Source organism: Corvus brachyrhynchos, unplaced genomic scaffold, assembly GCF_000691975.1.
Source record: "Corvus brachyrhynchos isolate BGI_N302 unplaced genomic scaffold, ASM69197v1 scaffold239, whole genome shotgun sequence".
NCBI classification, from domain to species: Eukaryota; Metazoa; Chordata; class Aves; order Passeriformes; family Corvidae; genus Corvus; species Corvus brachyrhynchos.
In genome coordinates, this window is record NW_008246057.1 from 1,681,747 (window position 1) to 1,701,308 (window position 19,562).

The 19,562-nt window shown below is 35.9% G+C and overlaps 1 protein-coding gene across 1 annotated transcript in view; it reads right to left on the bottom strand.

The window, feature by feature from the left end:
* FBXL13 (F-box and leucine rich repeat protein 13) overlaps positions 1–19,562 on the bottom strand; it is a 66,457-nt gene that overhangs the window by 13,373 nt on the left and 33,522 nt on the right. Inside the window, 4 exon segments of the mRNA XM_017745885.1 lie at positions 9,556–9,675; positions 12,490–12,652; positions 12,806–12,923; positions 13,556–13,647. Of these exon segments, the coding sequence (XP_017601374.1) occupies positions 9,556–9,675; positions 12,490–12,652; positions 12,806–12,923; positions 13,556–13,647 (493 nt within the window).

The following is a 19,562-nucleotide window of genomic DNA, read 5'->3' on the forward strand; positions in this document are numbered from 1 at the left end:
TTCTCTTTTTCTTTCTCTTTCTCTTTCTCTTTCTCTTTCTCTTTCTTTTTTTCTTTCTCTTTTTCTTTTTTCTTTTTCTTTCTCTTTTTCTTTCTCTCTTTTTTTCTTTCTCTTTTTCTTTCTCTTTCTTTCTTTCTTTCTCTTTTTCTTTCTCTTTTTTCTTTTTCTTTCTCTTTTTTCTTTTTCATTTTCTTTTTCTTCTGAACAGAAAACTGTGTCTGTATAAATCACATTATTTTCTTGGATGGGAATGGGTAAGCATTTCAGGACTGTCACTTGAGAGTTCTGGGTTCTGATTTGCTCTGTGGAGTTCAGGCCAGTTAACTGTGATACTGGTAGACTACAGTTACTATCCCAGTTTTTAGAGTGAATAAACATCTACAGATCCTACTGACTTCAATTCCAGCACCTTTATAACTCAGATATTAGCTTTTTCATAAGCCCTGTAATCAGATAGTCTTGGAAAATAACAATGGAATTCCTGTGAAAGGTCACATAGATTTTTAAAATACACTTCTCTCCTTTGCACTCTGAAACTTTTTTTTACCTTTCAGCCTGAATCTTTTGCAAGCCTGAAAACCATCACTTCTAGGCCTACAAAAAGAAGGGGAAGTTAGGCCTTCTATTGAAGCCTTCTCTGGAAACGTCTTGAAAAGAGATGCCTAAAATTGTGTTTCTTCACCTGACAGCCCCACGACATGAGGATCACAGGACAGTCTGCAGCTCTACCAGAGCTTTAGTGTCAGTCAGAATCTCTCCTATTCTGTCGTGTCCAGCCTCAAAACATGGGGAGATGCCTTAAATTTGTCACGGAGCTAGCTTCCAGGCCTGCTAATTTCAGCCTAAGGCCAGAGTAATTTGTCATTTACTGGAATACCAATTCTACCTCTACAGGGAAAAGAAGGAAATTCACATAGTAGATTGAATAAAAACCACTGATTACATGAAGCTTTTCAAAGAATTAGTCCTGAGGTAAACATATTAAGGACCACGTGGATAAATAAAATGTGTACACACACACAGACACTAAAATGCATGTATTTATTATGCACAAATTTTATATATTTATCATTCTGAGAAAATCACCTCTGCGGAAACTATTGCCACTAACACACAGCTAATTTTTCCTTATGTAAAACAGGAACTTGCACAATAACACAGGGCTGATCACTGGAAAATATTCTTTTTGTTATGACAAAAGATTATGTGTTTCTGTGCAATTTTCACAAGTCTTACCTAAACAGACTGAAAGAAACTTATGAAATCTGAAATTTGTTTCATAGATTGTACTTCTAAATTTTTAATCTGTATCCTCACTCTGGTTTCCTTTTTCTTTTTGTCTCATGTACAGCTATATCAAGGCAGTGCTTCTTGGGCTTTGGGTCCTTGTTTTATTTTAAAAAATATTAGAGTGTCAATGTTTGAACCTAGGATTGGTTAGAGTAGAAAATTCAGAATTTATATTAATTGGCTTCTCTACCCTTCCTATTCCAATCTTAGATTTATGGGCTGTTTTTCACCTATAATACAGAAACATTCTACACCCAGCAACTAAATGTTTTTTATCCATGTGCAAGAGAAACTCCACTCCTTCCAGAATTAGGCCTCAGATGTGATGGCTTAATCACTACATTCTCAGCTAGGGTATGTAACACAAGCCGAAGCCAAGATTTCAATGCCTGTTAGATATGTTTATCTTGTTTTTACTAGCATAGCTTGTCTACATATATATTTAAAATATCCTTCAAAGTTAGGTTCTGAATTTACTCTTAAGTCAACCCCTACATAGTTTTGCGAATAGCACTCAAATTATATTTGCAATCAAAAGAGTTGGAGCTGTTTGCTCTCTTCATCTCTGTATCCCTGGTTCCATGTCTATAGAGAAAATAACAGAAGAGGTTCGGAAGGTAAATGATGTTTGCAAAACATTTAGACACTATAAAAAATCAAATGCCATATGAAGAAAATGTAATTTTCTAACTTAACTGCACATCTTTCATTCTGTATAAATAGGCCTGAGGACACACAAAAACATCAATGAAAAGATCAAATACTAAATTGCTGCTCAATAAGTGAGCATTGTCTGAGTTATGAATGAACAAGGATCCTATTTTCAACATGTGGGGTCTCATAAGTGTTTACATATTGTTATAATGCCTGGGAACAGGCAACAGTATTACAATGGGATTACTCTGCAATTTTTCCATAAAATCATACCTTTAGATTCAGTTTACGAAAAAGGACTTGTCATTTTGTTTCGAATTACTCCATATCTCTTCTTCTTTCTCCTGCCTTCCCCAGATCCATGAAAACAGGGCTTCTGCAACTCCTACATGTGCTCCCTGCTGCTGCTTTCTTCCTCAAAAAGTTCAAATTCATTTGGCACACAAGGAAAGCAGAAACACTTCTTTTTGACAGTCTTTTTTTTAACTTCCTCTGTGCAATGAGACGCCTGAAATAGCTTCTTAGCCATAAGCATGGCACAATGCAGAAATGAATATTCTCCTCTGAGAGCAGCAACACTGGCACCACACAACGTTCCATGAGGTGCACAAGATGTACATACTTGGTCATTATTAAAAACATGGAACTTTACACAGAACATTCATGAAAGACAAGTCAGAATTATTCCTAAAGAAGCAAGTTGCCTGGCGTGTATATTGGACAACAAGATTCAATCCAGATGCAGCCCTTGTGGTACAACAACTGACTCATTTTTACAATATATGGCTATAAAATGATGGATGTTGAAGATTTATAGTGGAAAAAATGTAGAAGCTGAAGACTGGGATTATGTGATGGCATTGGCTGTACCTGCAGCCTTATGATCTGCAACTGTTTATGGGCACGAAACTGATACCATTAAAAATACATGATTTAATCATTTCTGTTATATATAGTTAGGAACAATTCTCAGTTACAAAAAAAATAAGTGCTCTCATTTGGATATAAATTCCTAACAAGACGGATGGTTCTTTCTACTACTGTAAAGTTACCTACTAGTGTTTATTTCCCATACTGTTTGCTAAGACCAAATATCTGAGAAGTGCTGCCTTACCATTAAGGGCTTTATGGCTACAGCTATGGCACAAGACAACATTTGAAATGGTGCAGTCACACTCAAAAGTGTATGAACAACACCCATATTCAAGACAATAAGGAGGTGAAAACTTTGATAAATTCCCATTTCAGGAGTTCAAAAGGATCTAAAGATACTTTGTGATTTTACTGCTTGTACACCAGGGAACTGAACAATGTTCTGATACTAAATGTTCTAGTCTAAAGGAGAATTAATTGTTGATCTTGTAAAATTCTTTCTGATAATCACAGCAGAATATCTCTGTACTTCATATCAATAAAGTAAACTTTACTGGAAAACAAAGTTACCACTTTATTCCATGTGTTTAATAAATTATTTAAAATTATGCAGTGAACAGCACTGCCTAATTGTAGGCAGAGAGAAAGTATCGTCCTAAAAAAATAAGCACACGTAGATAGTGTCTGGAATCCAGATGTGGACACTGTAATGATAATGCTGGAAGAGTGTGGCTGGAGTTCAAATTTTGCAGATTCCTGAAATCTCACAAGCTGAATAGAAACAAAAAATGGAACAACAAAAGAGATTTCCAATCCTGGCTACTTATGAAAACATGGAGAGTTTGCATTTTTCTCAGCAGACGCAGTTATGTAGTGAGAGTTACTTTCAACAGCTTAGTGAAAATGTACAGATTTCAAATTTTTGTTGACCAGAGCCCTCCTGTTAAAGACAATAAAATAGCTATATGCATAAACCTAAAATGGGTTTATGCCAGAACTTGAATTCCTTACATCAAAGACTGATGGTCTGATAGGGATGATCTCAAGGAAATAATTTCTTGTGTTTTTCTTTACTTAAAAGTGGCACCACTTTAGTGCACTTGCTAATGAAATAGTAAAGAATATAATAAAGACTTTTTTGCTACACAACAACTAATGCTGCTATGACTTCAAAATTAATTTATAATCATTTTATATGACTAAAGTGACATTGAATCACAGAACAACTATTTTTTATCAATGAAAATCAATTTTTCACCTACATTGAGGCATTTCATTTAAAATTACAGATTTAAGAAGGATACATAGAAAAACTACGAAACTTTCATGTTTCCAAAAAGAAACCTCTTGAAACAAGCTCTATACAGGAAGTTTAATCCATATGAAATTTTTAACTATTATTTTTGTATCTAACATAGATAAAAAGGAGTCAATTATCACTAATTTTATTAGACTTCCTGATATATAAGGTCAGGGATCCCCATCCAGGGTATTGACCTATTTCTAGAAAATTCCATCTTCTGTACTAAACCTCCTGACATTTATGGAAGGTATGGTTGGAGCTATCATATTGGAACTCCTGGAAACAGATGCTGGCAAAACAAATACCATGCAACACACAGACTAGGATGACCCACTCTCAGATCAACCACTCTCCAAAAACATATTTCCCCTTCAGTGTAAATAAATCATTCCTGTATCTTGGATGAATCTTCCATTGCTATGGAGAAAGGGAAGAGTTTGGCCAGCATCTCTTCTATAACATATATATTATCATTTCCATTTTGAAAACAACTTAAAAAGAAACTTCTTAATCATCTGTAACAGCTGGTTTTTTCAAGTAACTTTTACATTTTTGTTCTTTTTCAGTTACTTATAAGGCAAACAGACATTTGCAGAACATCATTTATTATTTCACCATAGTTTCTGTAGGTGAGAAAATGAGTATTGACTGTATCAGTTGGTGAGAGTCTTCACTTGCTAGAGACAAAAGCCACCTGAGGTTATGACATACTAAAGAACAACTCTTCATTATTTATAGTCTCATGCTGAAAATCTCTGCCTTTCTACTGCAGATTGCAATGAGTGTACTGTCTCTCACTAACAATAACCATGTGCTAGGGTATTTCCAACTTCTTCTGAGATTTCTGTTCACATATCTCTTTGCAACCTTCAAGGTCAGCATCTGTAATGTATCTTTGTGTTCCAGAGATATACAGTTGTTGCTTCCTGTTCATACTCCAAACCAAACAGATTGACCCCAAAGTGACTCCAGTCCTGGAAGACAGCTCTTAAGAGGTGTCTTCCACCATCTATGTCTGAACCATTTACTATTAAATGACTCAGTTTATCCTCTAAAATGCACAGATTTCTGCACAGATTAGCCACAGTCAGGCACCAGTGTCATGGATTGAACACTAGAAGAGAAGAATGCAATTCCTCCCATGCAGATTCATTTTGTTATTAACAACACCTATGTGGCAGAACAAAGTTCAGATTCACATAGTAAAAACCTCCTGGAAAATGGGTAAGTTCTTATGCAAACATAGCTGTACTGTTTCTAATATCTGAGCTAATATAAAGGTGGGTCAGATCTGTTTTCAGGAGCTGTAGGGACTTTTTTCTCTTGCAGTGCAGAAATCCCCCTGTATAACGCATGCCATAACATTTAATTTCTATACCTAACACCATTTGTGCTTAGACCAGATCATAGTTTACAAACTACGATTGCCAATGTTTCTTGAGACAGTCCAGATGACAGGGATTACATTGCAACAAAGTATCCTGTAAAAATATCAAGCCCGATTTTCAGCATTGCTAAGCACTTTTAATTCCAGTTGATTTGCATTGGGACTCCAGGTGCTGGCACATCTGGCATTGATCACAATTACTCTGGTTTAGTATTTCCTATTTTTATGCAGCATTAAGTTTCTAAGTCTCCAGATTAAATTCTCTCTTTCTTCATTCTCCTAAGCAAACTGGAATTTGGAGCCCACTTTAATATACTTTAACTTTTTATTTTCTCTGTCTTGGGAATGTGTGGGATTTGTCATATCCTTTCCTTTGGAAATCAAATGCAACTAATTCCTTTGCAGTCTGTAGCTGGTTGTATCTGTTAGACACAATGATATATTTTTCTTAACCTTTACAAGGCTATTCCTCAGTCCTACTGGCCTAATTTTCTAACAGACCAAAAAGCAAAGCCAGGCTATGGATTCGATTCACTGCAGATTCAGAATCCCACTAAGAGTGCTAAAAAATTCCTCTAGATAATTATGGAAAGTCAAAATGCCCCTTTTGTTTGGGTGGGGCTTTTTCCCCCTATTTAGAAACTCATTATTGAAGTATTAGTAAACATTTATGTTGCAGCCTGGTCTTCAGGACCAGTCAGGATGTGAAGATCATTAACACATAAAAATGAAAATGGAGCTAAGTGTTTACATATTCATATAACCTCTACTGTGGAGTGCCCAGTGATTACAAAGCATCCTCAACTTTAAATAGTAACTACACACACAGCAGCAATTCAGCCCGAAGAGAGAATGGGGCCTTAGATTATTACAAGAGAAAATTTTGTGCATGACAGTCATTGCAGAAGAAAGTGCAGAAGCAGACAATATTTCTCTGAGTACTTTGTACATCCTTTTTATCATGGATTTCAAAAGTGTTTCAGGGTTCTTCCCATTTTTAAAGTATTTTACCTATTTTTTATGTTTCAGGCTATTTTTTTTTCTTCCTCATTATTACACTGCATGTAACTCACTGCTGATATTAAGCTTTCCTGAGCCTTTGTCAGGGCATCTACTGGTTTTGTTGCTGGATGCTTTATGTAACTCAGGAGTCAACTAAGTTTCTTTTATTATTCTTTGCTATGTTTTTCTGTCTAAATCCTGCTTGATTGAAGACATTTTCTTCAAATATCCTGACACTTTTATACTTAATTACTTTTCTAATGTCCCAGGAATATGGGTGGTCCAGGCCATATGCATCAGCAGCTTGTGTTGGAATGAGGGAAGCTGGGCAGCTGCAGGCTCTCACACTCACTCTTGGAGCAAAGCTGCCAGAGCTTTTTCATGTAGACATTGAGGAAAATTCAAGACATTTTAACAAAAATATGGAGAGTGTGAGAATAAAACTTCTGACTAAAACTGCTTCTCTAACTCATGGAAGCAGTTCCAGTGAGTGTGCTTTCATGAGACAGACAGATTTTGGTCGTAAGTGCTCATGTTACCATCTTGGTAATAGAAGCTCAGACCCCTTGCATATATTGTAAATAATTTTACAATATCTAAAATTTTTTGTAACATTATATCTGCATTCATGGACACATGCACCATACTCAATTTAAAACCCTATAGTCCTTATTGCAAGGAATTTAGAGGAGTAAAATGTGAGGCAAAACAATGAGGGATGGAAGGATAGCTAGGAAAAAAGGGAACTTTCTCAAAGATGTTAAACTTTTTTCAAAGAACTCAACATCTTTGTCATTGCATTGTTGCTTTTTTTTTAAAGAAATGTTGTCTTCAAGTTGCAAATCTTCTGATTTCTAAGATTCTTTTAAGTTTTTTATAATTTTAAGAAACTAATTTCTAGTACTTCAAGAATGACAAAACCAGATGTTCTTCCCACTATCAAAAAATGTTACTGAGACTTAAAAAGCGTGAGTTGTTTAAAAAAAATTTTTTTTGAATAAAGAAGGACATATTTTCTGGAATGCAAAAGGATGAATGCTAAAATAACAGAGTGAAAAAATTAATGTTTAAAATGTACTTGTGTGGGTTTTTAATTTAATGTTGTGTATTTTCTGAGAGTAAGAGCAATATAGTCAAAGGCCTAATGAGAAAAGTACAGAAACTTCATTATGTCACCAGTTTCTCATATGCTTGAAGTTCACTTCCTTTTCATTGCATATTTGATTTTGTTAATGAATGGTCTTATTTAGCAAGACACTTATCACACACACAACTTAAACATGACATGAATTTTTTACCTTATTCCCTTATTCTAGCTAGTGTTCACAATTTTCCCTAGGCATGTTTTATTCATGCAAAATACACAATGTTCTATGCAATATCAAAATATCTATGCAAAATCTGAACATATGCAATAATTACTGTTATTCAATTTACAATTTTCAGTTGAGTAGTAGACTCAGGATAAATATATAAACTTCTCCAAACATTAGACTTTTAATGAATTTTTTATTAGCACTATATTTTAATTACTGTTTGGAGGGGGGGGTGTCGATTTAGGATTTTTAAAATTAATTTCTTTAATATTTGTTCAATATATTTCACCCAAATGCAACAAATTCCCTGAAAGAAAAACAGATTGCAAAAGGAACATTCACTTTTTGGGCATTGTTAGGAAGAGTACGAAGCAATAGAAGAGAAAGGCACCAACACTGGGGAAGAACTTCCATTTTGATTGTCAGTCATACCTGAGACACAAGTATATAAGAAAATATCACTCTACTGTATCTTTTCTCCCCTATCCTTCCTATAAGTATATATCATCCTTATTGCAATAAATTCTGCTCTGCTTTGATGGGCAGAATGATTCTGCTGTCATTTGAAAAAACAGAGAGGAAAATTCTCTTGTGTATTGCAAATTTAAGTTGCACCTTCTGAGTTTTAAACACTAAACAGCAAGACAGGAAAAGCAAGAGAGATCCACTGCACAGACTGCTGGAAAGCACATGAGCCTTACAATATTTCTTTAATCAATACAGCATATGGGTGTTGATTACTGCACATGAAACATGGTGTTCTCTGTTGCATTTTTAAACCAATACTTAGAAAGTCTAAGTTGAAAGAGATCCTAGTATGACTTCCTCTATATGCTAATAAAATGTATAATATGAAGTCAAAGCATACAAACAGTAGCTTGTTACAGAGCAGACTGATAGATTTTCTTTCATCAAGTAATGTTTTAAGACTAGGAAATGTATTTAATATTTAATACATTTATTTTATATGTGCATGAATTTACATACTTAAATACAGCAAACAGCAAAACCCACAAGTTTTTTCCTAGTACCAGGAGTCAGAAATTGCAAAAATTAAAATGGTCAATTTCTGAGCTAATTTATCTGTCTTGTGGGAGAGAGAAAACTGAAAGCCTTAGCAACACAGTATAAGCAAAAAAAGCTTGGCTTGTTGCCGAGGTCATGGGTTGTGCTATGTGAAAACTAGAGTAAGAAGCAGCACAGCATTTTAAAAGACTAGCTGTGGCAGGCAAAGAGAAAGAAAACATTTTTGTTGTAACATTGTGGGACTAAATTCAAGGCAGCATACATTTCATTCAGATGCAATTTTGTGATATTTTAAAGGAGCACATTAAGTGAAGTCTTCTTGGATCCCCCAACCCTGTTTATTTAGCTTAATTTTTTAATACACACTGGCCTACAAAAAAGATAAAGGCATTCTAATTTTTTTTCAATTTTTTTTTTTTTTTTTTTTTTACAAACTCTGTGTTAAAGCCAAATAATGAGGTTCTTGGTCAGAACTGTGTTTGGACAGTGACCGAGTGAATATTCTCTATGGAAAGTTTTCTTGACAAGGATTCTCTTAGATTTCTGTGTTCAGTGCAAAGAGTTTGTCCCAAAAGTAAAAGAAACAGCGTTCACAAGGCAGGACCTGCCAATTTTTAACTTGACTCCCCTCAGTGTTTTTTTTTTTTGCTTTCCAGTTTCAGCAGTTTGACATATTGAAGATACCTTATTAGTAGTTCTTTCACAAGCAATTGTTTTCTAGACCACAGTGGAGAGCAGTGCCTCTGTTGGAGCTAACACTCAGCTCTCGTAGCTTAGCTCCTGAAGAACCTTGTACAAATGGCCTTACACATCCATCACTGACCCTAAAAGAGAAATATAGGCAATATTTATACTCACTACTTTTCCTACTCCATACAAGTCAATACACAATTTGTGTTCAGCAGCAAATGTTGTAGCTAAGCAAAAATTAATGATGGTATTTTTAAAATAGACCTTTAAAGCCCCAGAAGAGTCAGAATAATTAATAGCTCAATTAGAAAGATGCTGCTCCTTGGAATGGCTGAAAAACTGAACTTTCTGGAAAAAAGTCTGTTGGAGATTATGAGAACTTCCATTAGTTCCAGCACTCAGAAATGATCACCTTTCCAGCAGTCAGAGGCTGGAAAACAAATCTAGAAAGAACCAGAACACGTTTAAACATTTCAGAGTAATAGTTGTACTAATATATCTTTTAATATAAGGGACTGAAATAATTTTAAGAAAAAATGGTCTTCTAGCACAGCAGCAGCAAAAGTCATTGGTAGCATTTGTGTGCAGTAGCTGCTCTGTACCCTGCGTGAAGAGTTAACGTGAGTCCTTCCTCAGTCTCACTCAATCAATTGCATGTCTTGCACATGGCTAACTTATACACAGAGGCTGTAAAAATGAAGTAGATAGAAAAGCTTTCAGCCAAGTTGAGAGCTTTGGAGACCTGACTACAGCTTGGGTGTTTCAATACAGTTCATATCTCTGGTATGTTTAACATTACTGTAAAATCAGCTTTTCAATGCATTCCCAGTATTTCTTTTGTGTTCCCTGATGAATAAAAAATTAATCCCAGAATTCTGTAGGACAGAATCATATTTTGGCTTGTACAGTTTGTTTCAGCACAGAGAATCACTGCAAATCCCAAAGTCCCAGCACTACTAATAAACTGATAACCTGAACAGGGCCTCATTGTCTGACCACAAGCTACAGAAGAAGCTAGAATTCATAAAGTCACCCTACAATAATTCAACCACTGTGGCAGTTTTGGTGTTATTTCACAGTGCAGTTGTTTTCCATTCAAGAGGACAGATACGTTTAAGAAATGTAACTTCAGAATAACTAACTTCCATAAAGTCCATAAGGAATGCTGAGCCTGGCAATGAAGTAAACTGAATTTAAAAAGTATTTATTCTGTAACCACACGGAGCTTGAGGGCTGAAATGACCACATTATAACTTTTTAAATATTCAAGCCATAAATACACAGCTGATCAACTGTGTGAGAGCACAGGCCATATGCTGCTTTATCAAACACGGGGTAACATTCTTAAACTAGAATAATATGCCAGGGGGGTGAGCCACTACATTGCCTGTATCCATTTTCAGACACGTTTTTACTCACATCTCCTAATTCTAATAATCATGATCTGATAATTTTCTTTCCTCAGTTTTCATATGTAGTCACTTCCTATAATCTAAGAATTCTGAATTGGTAGATTTGCAATCCCCATTCCCCCATCCCCCTGTACCACTGAGGGGAGGAGGCAGAGAATTCAGGGGTGAAGCTGAGCCCAGGAAGAAAGGTGGGGTGGGGTGAAGGTGTTTTAAGGTTGGTTTTATTTCTTATTACCCTAATCTGATCTGACTGGAAATAAATTAATTTCTTCCTCCAAGTCAGGTCTGATTTGCCTGTGATGGTAACTGGGGACTGATCTCTCCCTGTCCTTATTTTGACTCACAAACCCTTGGCTGTGTTTTCTCTGTCTGTCCAGCTGAGGTGGTAGAGCAGCTTTGGTGGGTGCCTGGAGCCCAGGGTCAACCCACCACATGAGTCTAGATGTGTTAAAATCTGTAACTTTGCTAATGCTGAAACATTTGAAAGTGTCTGGAAAAGCAATAAAATAAGTGCAGAGCTCTACAATACCTATACTAGTGCTTAAAAAGCTTTGTTAGGATAATTCAGCCATTCTTTAGCAGTAGACGCAGTAGACACGTGCAAACACATTCACAGCCCATGATTTGGCTGACAGACTGGAAAACCCAGCCTGATAAATATTAAACCAGAAAATGCAGGCAGCTGTCCCACCTACTCAGCTAAACTACCAACATGGTATTGCTCCAGCACTTTTCAGTGCTCCTTCAGGCAATATTACCAGATTTTTATACATCAACAGGCACAAAAAGTGTTTTTGTTACACTTTAAAGCAGAATCCCTAAAACTTCTCATGGTGTCAGAAACTTTAGGATCAACAGCAATTCCAGCTTCTTTGTATTATTTAATAGGTCTGCTAATCCTGAAATGTTTGTAGGCTTTGCCTTCTCTGTTCTCTCTCATCCTTGATTCCATCACTGTGCCACAAAACAGGGATCAAATGTGCAGCTTTGAAACTACTTTCATTTGTCTTTGTTTCTACTTATACATAACACACTTTAAGTGGAAAACAAGGTTTTACATAAAATATATTCTTCCTCATAACATACATTACAATGTTTTCTTGGTAATTGTAAAATTTGGCAGTTTTATTTATATCTTAGTATTAGACATTTATAAAGTATTACTTCAATATTTACAAAATTAAATAATATCCAAGTTTCAAGAGAATTGTGACAATGGAATTGTCTTCAGTTATCATATTCTTCTTCTTCATAGTCACATTCCAGCACTATAATATGCCATGGCTATTAAGTGATACTACATCTACAGCTAATTTTTTTGCTCGGAGTAATAATGAACGGATTTTTAAAAACATGATACAGGAACAAAAAACTGTATGTATAAAATATTTTTCAAAATATTAAGATAGCTACACTTACATTATAAGAATTTCCTTTTTAAAAATGAAAGATGTGTTAACAGAACTTACTAAAAGTATAATTAACTTTACTACAATCCCTTGGCAATGGTTACAGAAATCTGATGTGATCTAGTACCTTGTGCAGTCTGCCATATTCAGTACAAGGATATGCTTCAATGATGAAGTCATCTTAAGACCAGGTTCTGTAATCTTCTGGCAATCAGCTACATGAATGTGCCTGATGTATGGGCAGCAGTTACTCATCAACTTAAAACTTAGATCAGTAATTTGGTTATTCTCTGTTGAAATATTTAAGGTTCAAGTTGCACATCTGACATACATTAAGGCATGATCCAAATACCCACTGAAATCAGCTGAAAGATTTATTCCAAATTATCTGAATGAATTTAAAAAATACATTATACTAACAATTATTTGATCATTATAGTAACCTTCAATGCTGACCTTCAAAAGTTTACATTCAGCAAGGGTTTTCAAAGATGTGCCTGAAAATTTTGGAGAGTCAAGCAAGACAACAGACATTATCTGTTGGCATTTCTCAACCTGAGCCTTTGAAGAGAAAAGGTGAAATAAAACATTCATATCCTTATGCTGTCAAGTAAAATATAATCACCATATGTTCTCCATATAAGACCAAAATATGGTCAAATTTCAAACAAATAGTTATAATCCATTTAACAGTAATTTCCAGCGAGCAAGCGGCACATAAACCGCTGAAATTCTCCATATAATTATTATGCTTGGGAGCAAAAGGAAAAGGAAGAAGTACCTGGAGACATGAATTATGGCAGACACCTGAGACAGTGATCTAGTTAACAATCTCTTTTGCAGAAGCCTGGAAGGGTTTTTCTGATGGGCAAAATCAGTAGCAGAATGCTGTTCCCATATATTATATTTGTTCTAAAACTGAAAAAAATGAAATGCTCTCATTTATAAACTGGAAGATCATAATTCAGATATACCAATGAAAAAGGAAGACAAGACAACCAAAATTTTCTGAAAGTGACCGCAAGTGAGAAAGACTTACAAGCATAATTAGATAATAGTTGAAAAAAAATTGCTTTGGGGAGAACTTTCCCTCTTAAATTGGTTCTTACTTCTTTAAAGTAATTTGAGAGGATAGCTCAGTTCCAACACCAGAAAGTCTCTCAAAAAATACAGGTTTATTTTCAGTTTCTAACTTAAATACATCTGTCTGTAAGAGTTAACATTCTGCTGATTAGCAAATCTTGAATCAAATTGCAGCCATTGGCAGTATTTCTGAAGACATCAGCTCAAATTTACACAAGAAATTATATATTTATGTCTTAGTAAGCCTAACAAAAACAATACAGGGAAAGTTTGACATCTTTTCAATACTATAACATCTTGTCATGCCTAGATGCTCACTAAAACAAGAAATGCATTAATCTCGCTAAAAGAAGAACAGATCCATGAGGTATACATATTATTCTGAAATTTGAACAGCATAATCCAAAGGATCTGTTAAAAAAAATGTGTCCTCTAGCCAAGCAAGAGTCAGGTTCAACATTTTCTACAGCTGACACCATTTATGGAAGTAGCAATGAATATTACTGTCTTATTATTCTACCTTTGTTTTCCTAGCCTTATGATTTATTCACCTATGGTAGATGCTGAGATTCAGTTTGAAGCAAGCTCTGAATGTAATAAACTATCTTCATTGTTTCTTTCCAGGTCCACAGTAAAATATGTGTTAAATTCAGAGGGGGTACAAGGAAAGGTCCTCTGCAATCACAATAATATCGAACTCTTCTACAGAATCCTGCATGCAGGACCACAACAACTATGCATACTCTAACAGTGCAACATTCAGTGAAATTACAAATGGACAGATGGATCTGTCAATTCAGTTTATTGCTTTTATCATTCCTCTGAGACAATTCTTTAACTGCTTAAATTCAAAAGATGTCAGTTAGGCATACAAAGTGTTTCTTTTGACATATAAATGCTTTGTAAATGACAGTTTCTTTTTAGCTTCTACAGAAAACACAGATGTGAACCATTCCTCCCCATGAAGTAGTCCCCCCAATATTTGCATGTAGAGAGCTCACTGTTTTCTAGGGTTTTGAAATTGTGTAATAAAACAGTTGATGGTTGAACTTGGTGATCTTAGAGGTCTTTTCCAACCATAATGATTACATGATTCCACACCAGCCGTGCAGCTCAGACCAGAGCCCCAGGAATTCATTTGCAAAACACCCACAGAAAGTAGTCTGGCATGTCCTCCTGGGTACCAAATAAGGCCTATGGAGAGAAGAATCCAAAGAACGAAACTTGTATTATAAATATAGTGGTAGGGATTCTTGCTGTGCCCCACCTCTCCAGCTGCTGCAGAAGCCGGATGTGCTTAGCTACCTTTCCTGAGGGGAGCAGCTGTGTAAGGCACAGGCTTTGTTGTCTGACAGTGGACACCACTAGCAGATAGGAGATCATCCCAGAAAAACTAGCCAGAAACTGAGCAGCAGCTAATCACCCATCACACCTCAGTATGGTAACAATGAACCAGGAAAGGCTCCCAGTTCTTGCACTTCCAGCATTTGTAGCATACCTGAGTGGTCCCCACTACTACTTATCAGTGGAAACTAGAATCAAGCCTGCTTTACTTCCATCTTACACTGAGTGAGGAGATTCACACCTTGGGTTTCCGGCTCTTCTTTCTGCAAATTTAACGTTTGGATTCCTTCTGCACATGAAGTTTTTTTAATGGAGTAACTGACTTTAAGTTATAATCAAGGCAGACTGTCTATTCTTTTCTGGCATAATGCCTCATCTTTTAACTTATGCCCAGGTTGGCTTGCTCTTTATTTTCAGGCTGAAGTGGCCTTTTAAACAGATTCTTCGTCAATTGTTTTAAATATTTTTATGTTAAATGTCTTTTCTCTCATTCTCAGGAGACTGTGGCCCTCTTTGCACATTTTCCCTCGTGCAGAGGGATGCCAGCACTACAAGGGAACTGGCTTCGTGTCTGTCAAATGTGTTATTAAAGTGTTTGTGCAGATCTCACAGACAGACAGACAGAATATGGTGTGGCTGATGACACCCACTGGCACTTTTAGCACTACGGATGCAAATAATCTGGTGTGTTTTGAGTTCAGGACAAGTGTAGCATATTTGTTTTTTCTACAGTGCGTCTGTAACAGCCTGCAAAATGAATGAAAACCCTACCATCAAAATAAATGGAGGAAATATTTTACTGGTAATGCATGGTGATATAAATCCCATCAAGTCCCATCCCTCTGACAGCTAGCTGTGTTCAAGGTGGGGTCTGATATAGTGCAGCTGTGTTACCCTGGATCAGGCTCCTCCAGGAACAGCTATACTCTAAGAAACAGATGAAGAAAAAAGAGCAGAATCTTGTGAGGTTGCAGGGGAGGCTGCAGAGAGGGATTGCACAGAAAGAACCATCTCGCAATCACAAGACGGTCAGAGCATGTAGAGCCTATTGGTGCATTCTAGGCTGTCACACCACCTCCAACTGAGACGTGTCTGTTGGACAAAAGGACACTGTGACTTTGGGAATGTGATTGATGTGGATAACACATCAGTGAGGATCTGCAGATAGTACTGCAGACCTCATCATCAGCATGGATAGGTTGAATTTGTCCACCCCAAATGATTGCAAAACAAGCAGGTGCAGCGTAGGGCTACTATGGCAAAGGCAATCAATCATCTTTTCTACTGGTAGTGATCACCAGAAGATAAAATGTCAGTGGGGAAAGATGTGTGCTAGTTCTCAGGACAGAACATGAAATTCAGTTGTCCAGATTGTAGTTTTGTACTCCATACCATATTGGTATATGCAATGTGGGATAAAATACTCCTGTCGTCGTTTCCTCAGCCCAAAATCTTCAGTACATATGAAAGGGAGCAGCTTAATGGTGAATATCACATAAGCAGCTGCCCAAGGGAGGTATTGGGAAATCTATACTTTCTGCTGGTCAAGAAGCACCAATTGTTTTAGCACGGCATGACCAAGTCATTCAAGCAAGAGTTTACCTAACCCTGCAACAGGCCTCTTGCTTGTCGGCTCTAAAGCAGCACAGCAACAGAAAAATTATGAATCCTGGGATCTCTGTATAGCAAAGAGCAACAAAGATCCCAAGATGGGTCTGAATCACCTCTGGAGACCTCTCCCACTCTCTAATTGCTATATAGATATATTAAGTTAATTTTCTAGGCACTATCTTATCTTAGATGCCTAAAATAAAGTGAAATTCCCATTCTCCAAAGGAGAGATTGTAGGTAGCAGGTAATCAGATCAAACTCAGCAATCCTGACAGAAATAGCATCCCCTTTGCTGGAATTCAGTATGGAGTGTATAATGTTAAGTGCAGTCTAAAAGACTTTTAATCTCTATCTGGAAAAACACTGTTTGCTTAACATAGACATTTGATACCACAAATAGCAGAAATCTAGTGTTTTCCTCCATGCAAGCCAAACCAAATTATACTGAAGCAGTTAATACCCCTGCACAGATTGTTTCTAATTTCTTTTTCACTTGTACTGGTTTTTGACTTAAAACTGGATAATAGATCTCAGGCATGAGGATGAGAAAGTTCCAGTGTGAAATATGCATTCAGACACAATTAAATAAAATTAATCAACATTTAGATCTTACTGCAATCATATGTATTTCTCTTATTTTCCTTCATCTAGAACAGTAAAATCTTAAATTTCTTTTCTAAGGCCCCTATGGATTCTCTATGAAACTTCAGGCACTCTTGAAGATAAGGTATAGAAATATGAAATTTTATGTACACTTTAGTAAAACAATTGCTTTCTCAACTCAGTTGGAATTTCAGTGTTTAATAGAATGCCTGAAGAGTGAACAGCTTGGCCTGAGAATCAATGTTAGGATACATATGGAGTTTAATACTGTATTCTTGGCCCCAGGGAAATAAAATCCCACTTAAACCTCATCTTTCAAACCAGTTGTGAGGGAGAATATTTTGAAGGTTATTGCATCTTAGGTCCTACAAAATTCTGCAAAACAGACTTTTCCTGCATGATGCAGTAAAATCATTCTATAAATGTCTTACTTTTCTTGCATATACAGATCACAAGTGAATGCAAAAATAAATTATAAATGTAAATAAAATAAGGTAAACAGTTAAATAAAATTCCTTGTCTGCGGGATTTTTCAGTCCCAAGTTTTTTTCTTGATTGCATAACAGTATACTATGATCTGAAATGAAAGTACAACAAAACAAACATGGAGCAAACCACAGATAAAGATTTGTCCCCATAGATTTAGAAAATAATTGCAGCGAAATTATGAAATGCTTATAAGAATATCAAAGTTCATTTAGTTTAATCTTTCTATAGTTTCTTATTTTCAAAGAATATGAATTTTTATTCAGGGTTTTTTTGCTACACATACACTACTTTACAATTCTGTCTTTCTCCCAGAACCGACTGGATTTGTGGAATCCACCCTGCAAGGGAGAACACCGTCTGCAGCACAGAAGGGATTTTGAAGAAACACTTTTGCGATTCCAGTATTGGGAATACACTTTGAGGGTAAAAATTTGAAAATCAACATTCAGAATTGAGGAAGTACTCTCTGGGGCACATGGTGATGCCTTGAAATGGCTACCTGACAACAGAGGCTACATATGATTAAGAGAATAAAGAGGGTATTTATTTGAAGGGCCTTCAAACGTGCACCTTGGGAGTCAAAGGCCTCTGAGGGGCTCCACCCAAGATGGACCCTGGGTCATGGGTTTTTCACACTTTTATAAATTTGGTTTATTTGCATATCAGGGTTAATTCTCCAATTATAATTTCAAGTAATGATGTAATTACCCCAAATTTGCTCCCTCTGTCCAGAGGCTCAGTTTACAATGGGACTATCTTTTTTGTATCCTGTCTTTGTCATGAATCATAAAATGAATTGTGACATCCTTTCAGATGTTTGGCACATTACACTGATGGCTTGTCTCCACATGTTATTTTTCTTTTAATTTTCCAGTGTCCAAAAAAAGAGCTTATATTAACATATTCCTGAATTAGCATTTTTCTAAAAATAAATAGCAGAGCATGTGTAACTTATACTATTCTTCAGTTACACAAGTTTGTACTCAGTAAATATAAACAATCATCCTCTTCTTCAATAAAAATAAAGAACATAGCTCAGATTCAATCCCCAAGTGATGGCCCCTTTTTTGTTGCTTGATATGTCCAAAGAAGCCAGAATTTGTCCAAAATGAGAATTCTCCCAATTAAGCTGGAGTGGGGGGAACACCCCGCAGATGTCAAGAAATGAAAGGGATAAATTTATTTTTCCCAGTGGCTTGTGTTCTCTTATCCAGCTGTTGTTACCCACAGCAAGTGACAGACTGCTGTAACACATTTTAGGCATGATATGCAATTGCTTTATACCCTTAGGTCTTACCAGTTTTGTGTCTAAAAGCAGAAAATTTTCCACCTATACTTGCTCAGCATCAGAAGCAGAACAAAGATATCTTATGCTTTCTAGGTGGGGCTCTGAGAATGTCAGTGGTGTAATAGGGTACCTTTTGAGCAAGAATCAACAGGATCTCTAGATTTTTATAGAAATACATTGAAATTCATTAATAAAAATATTTACTATCTGTACCATACAGATAAAATCTTAATTACCATGAGTTTGTGCAAAAACTCCCATGCCTACAATTTATCTAGTATTATTACCACATAAGAACATAATATTCAAAGAAAAGATGGCCTTGTTTTATAACAATGGACTCGAAAATGTCTGCTTAATTCTCAGTTTTCTGCCTCTGTTTTAACGAGCTAATTAAATGCCTTGGTCCTTAAGTTGCCAATCACACAACCCTTAACATAATCACCCATTTTTCAGAAGGGCTTTCTAAATAAATATTCAAATCCTGCAGAAGTAGTGGCAATAGAAGAACTCATATAAAAAGAACTGTAATATTAAAACAAAAGAAAAAACCAAGAAACACGAAAAAACATGAAAAACACACATCCTATATAATATTTTAAGCACAATTTCAATGTTTATAGTATAACTTCTCTACAGTTTTCCAACTAATTCTGAAATGTTAACCTTACAAAAGTTCCCTTTGGTTTAGTTCATCCAGTGAGGGGAAAAAAACCTTTTTAAAATCCTTTATCCAACTGTGATGCAATTCGATGTTTTTTTTGGTTTTAAATGTTCACTTA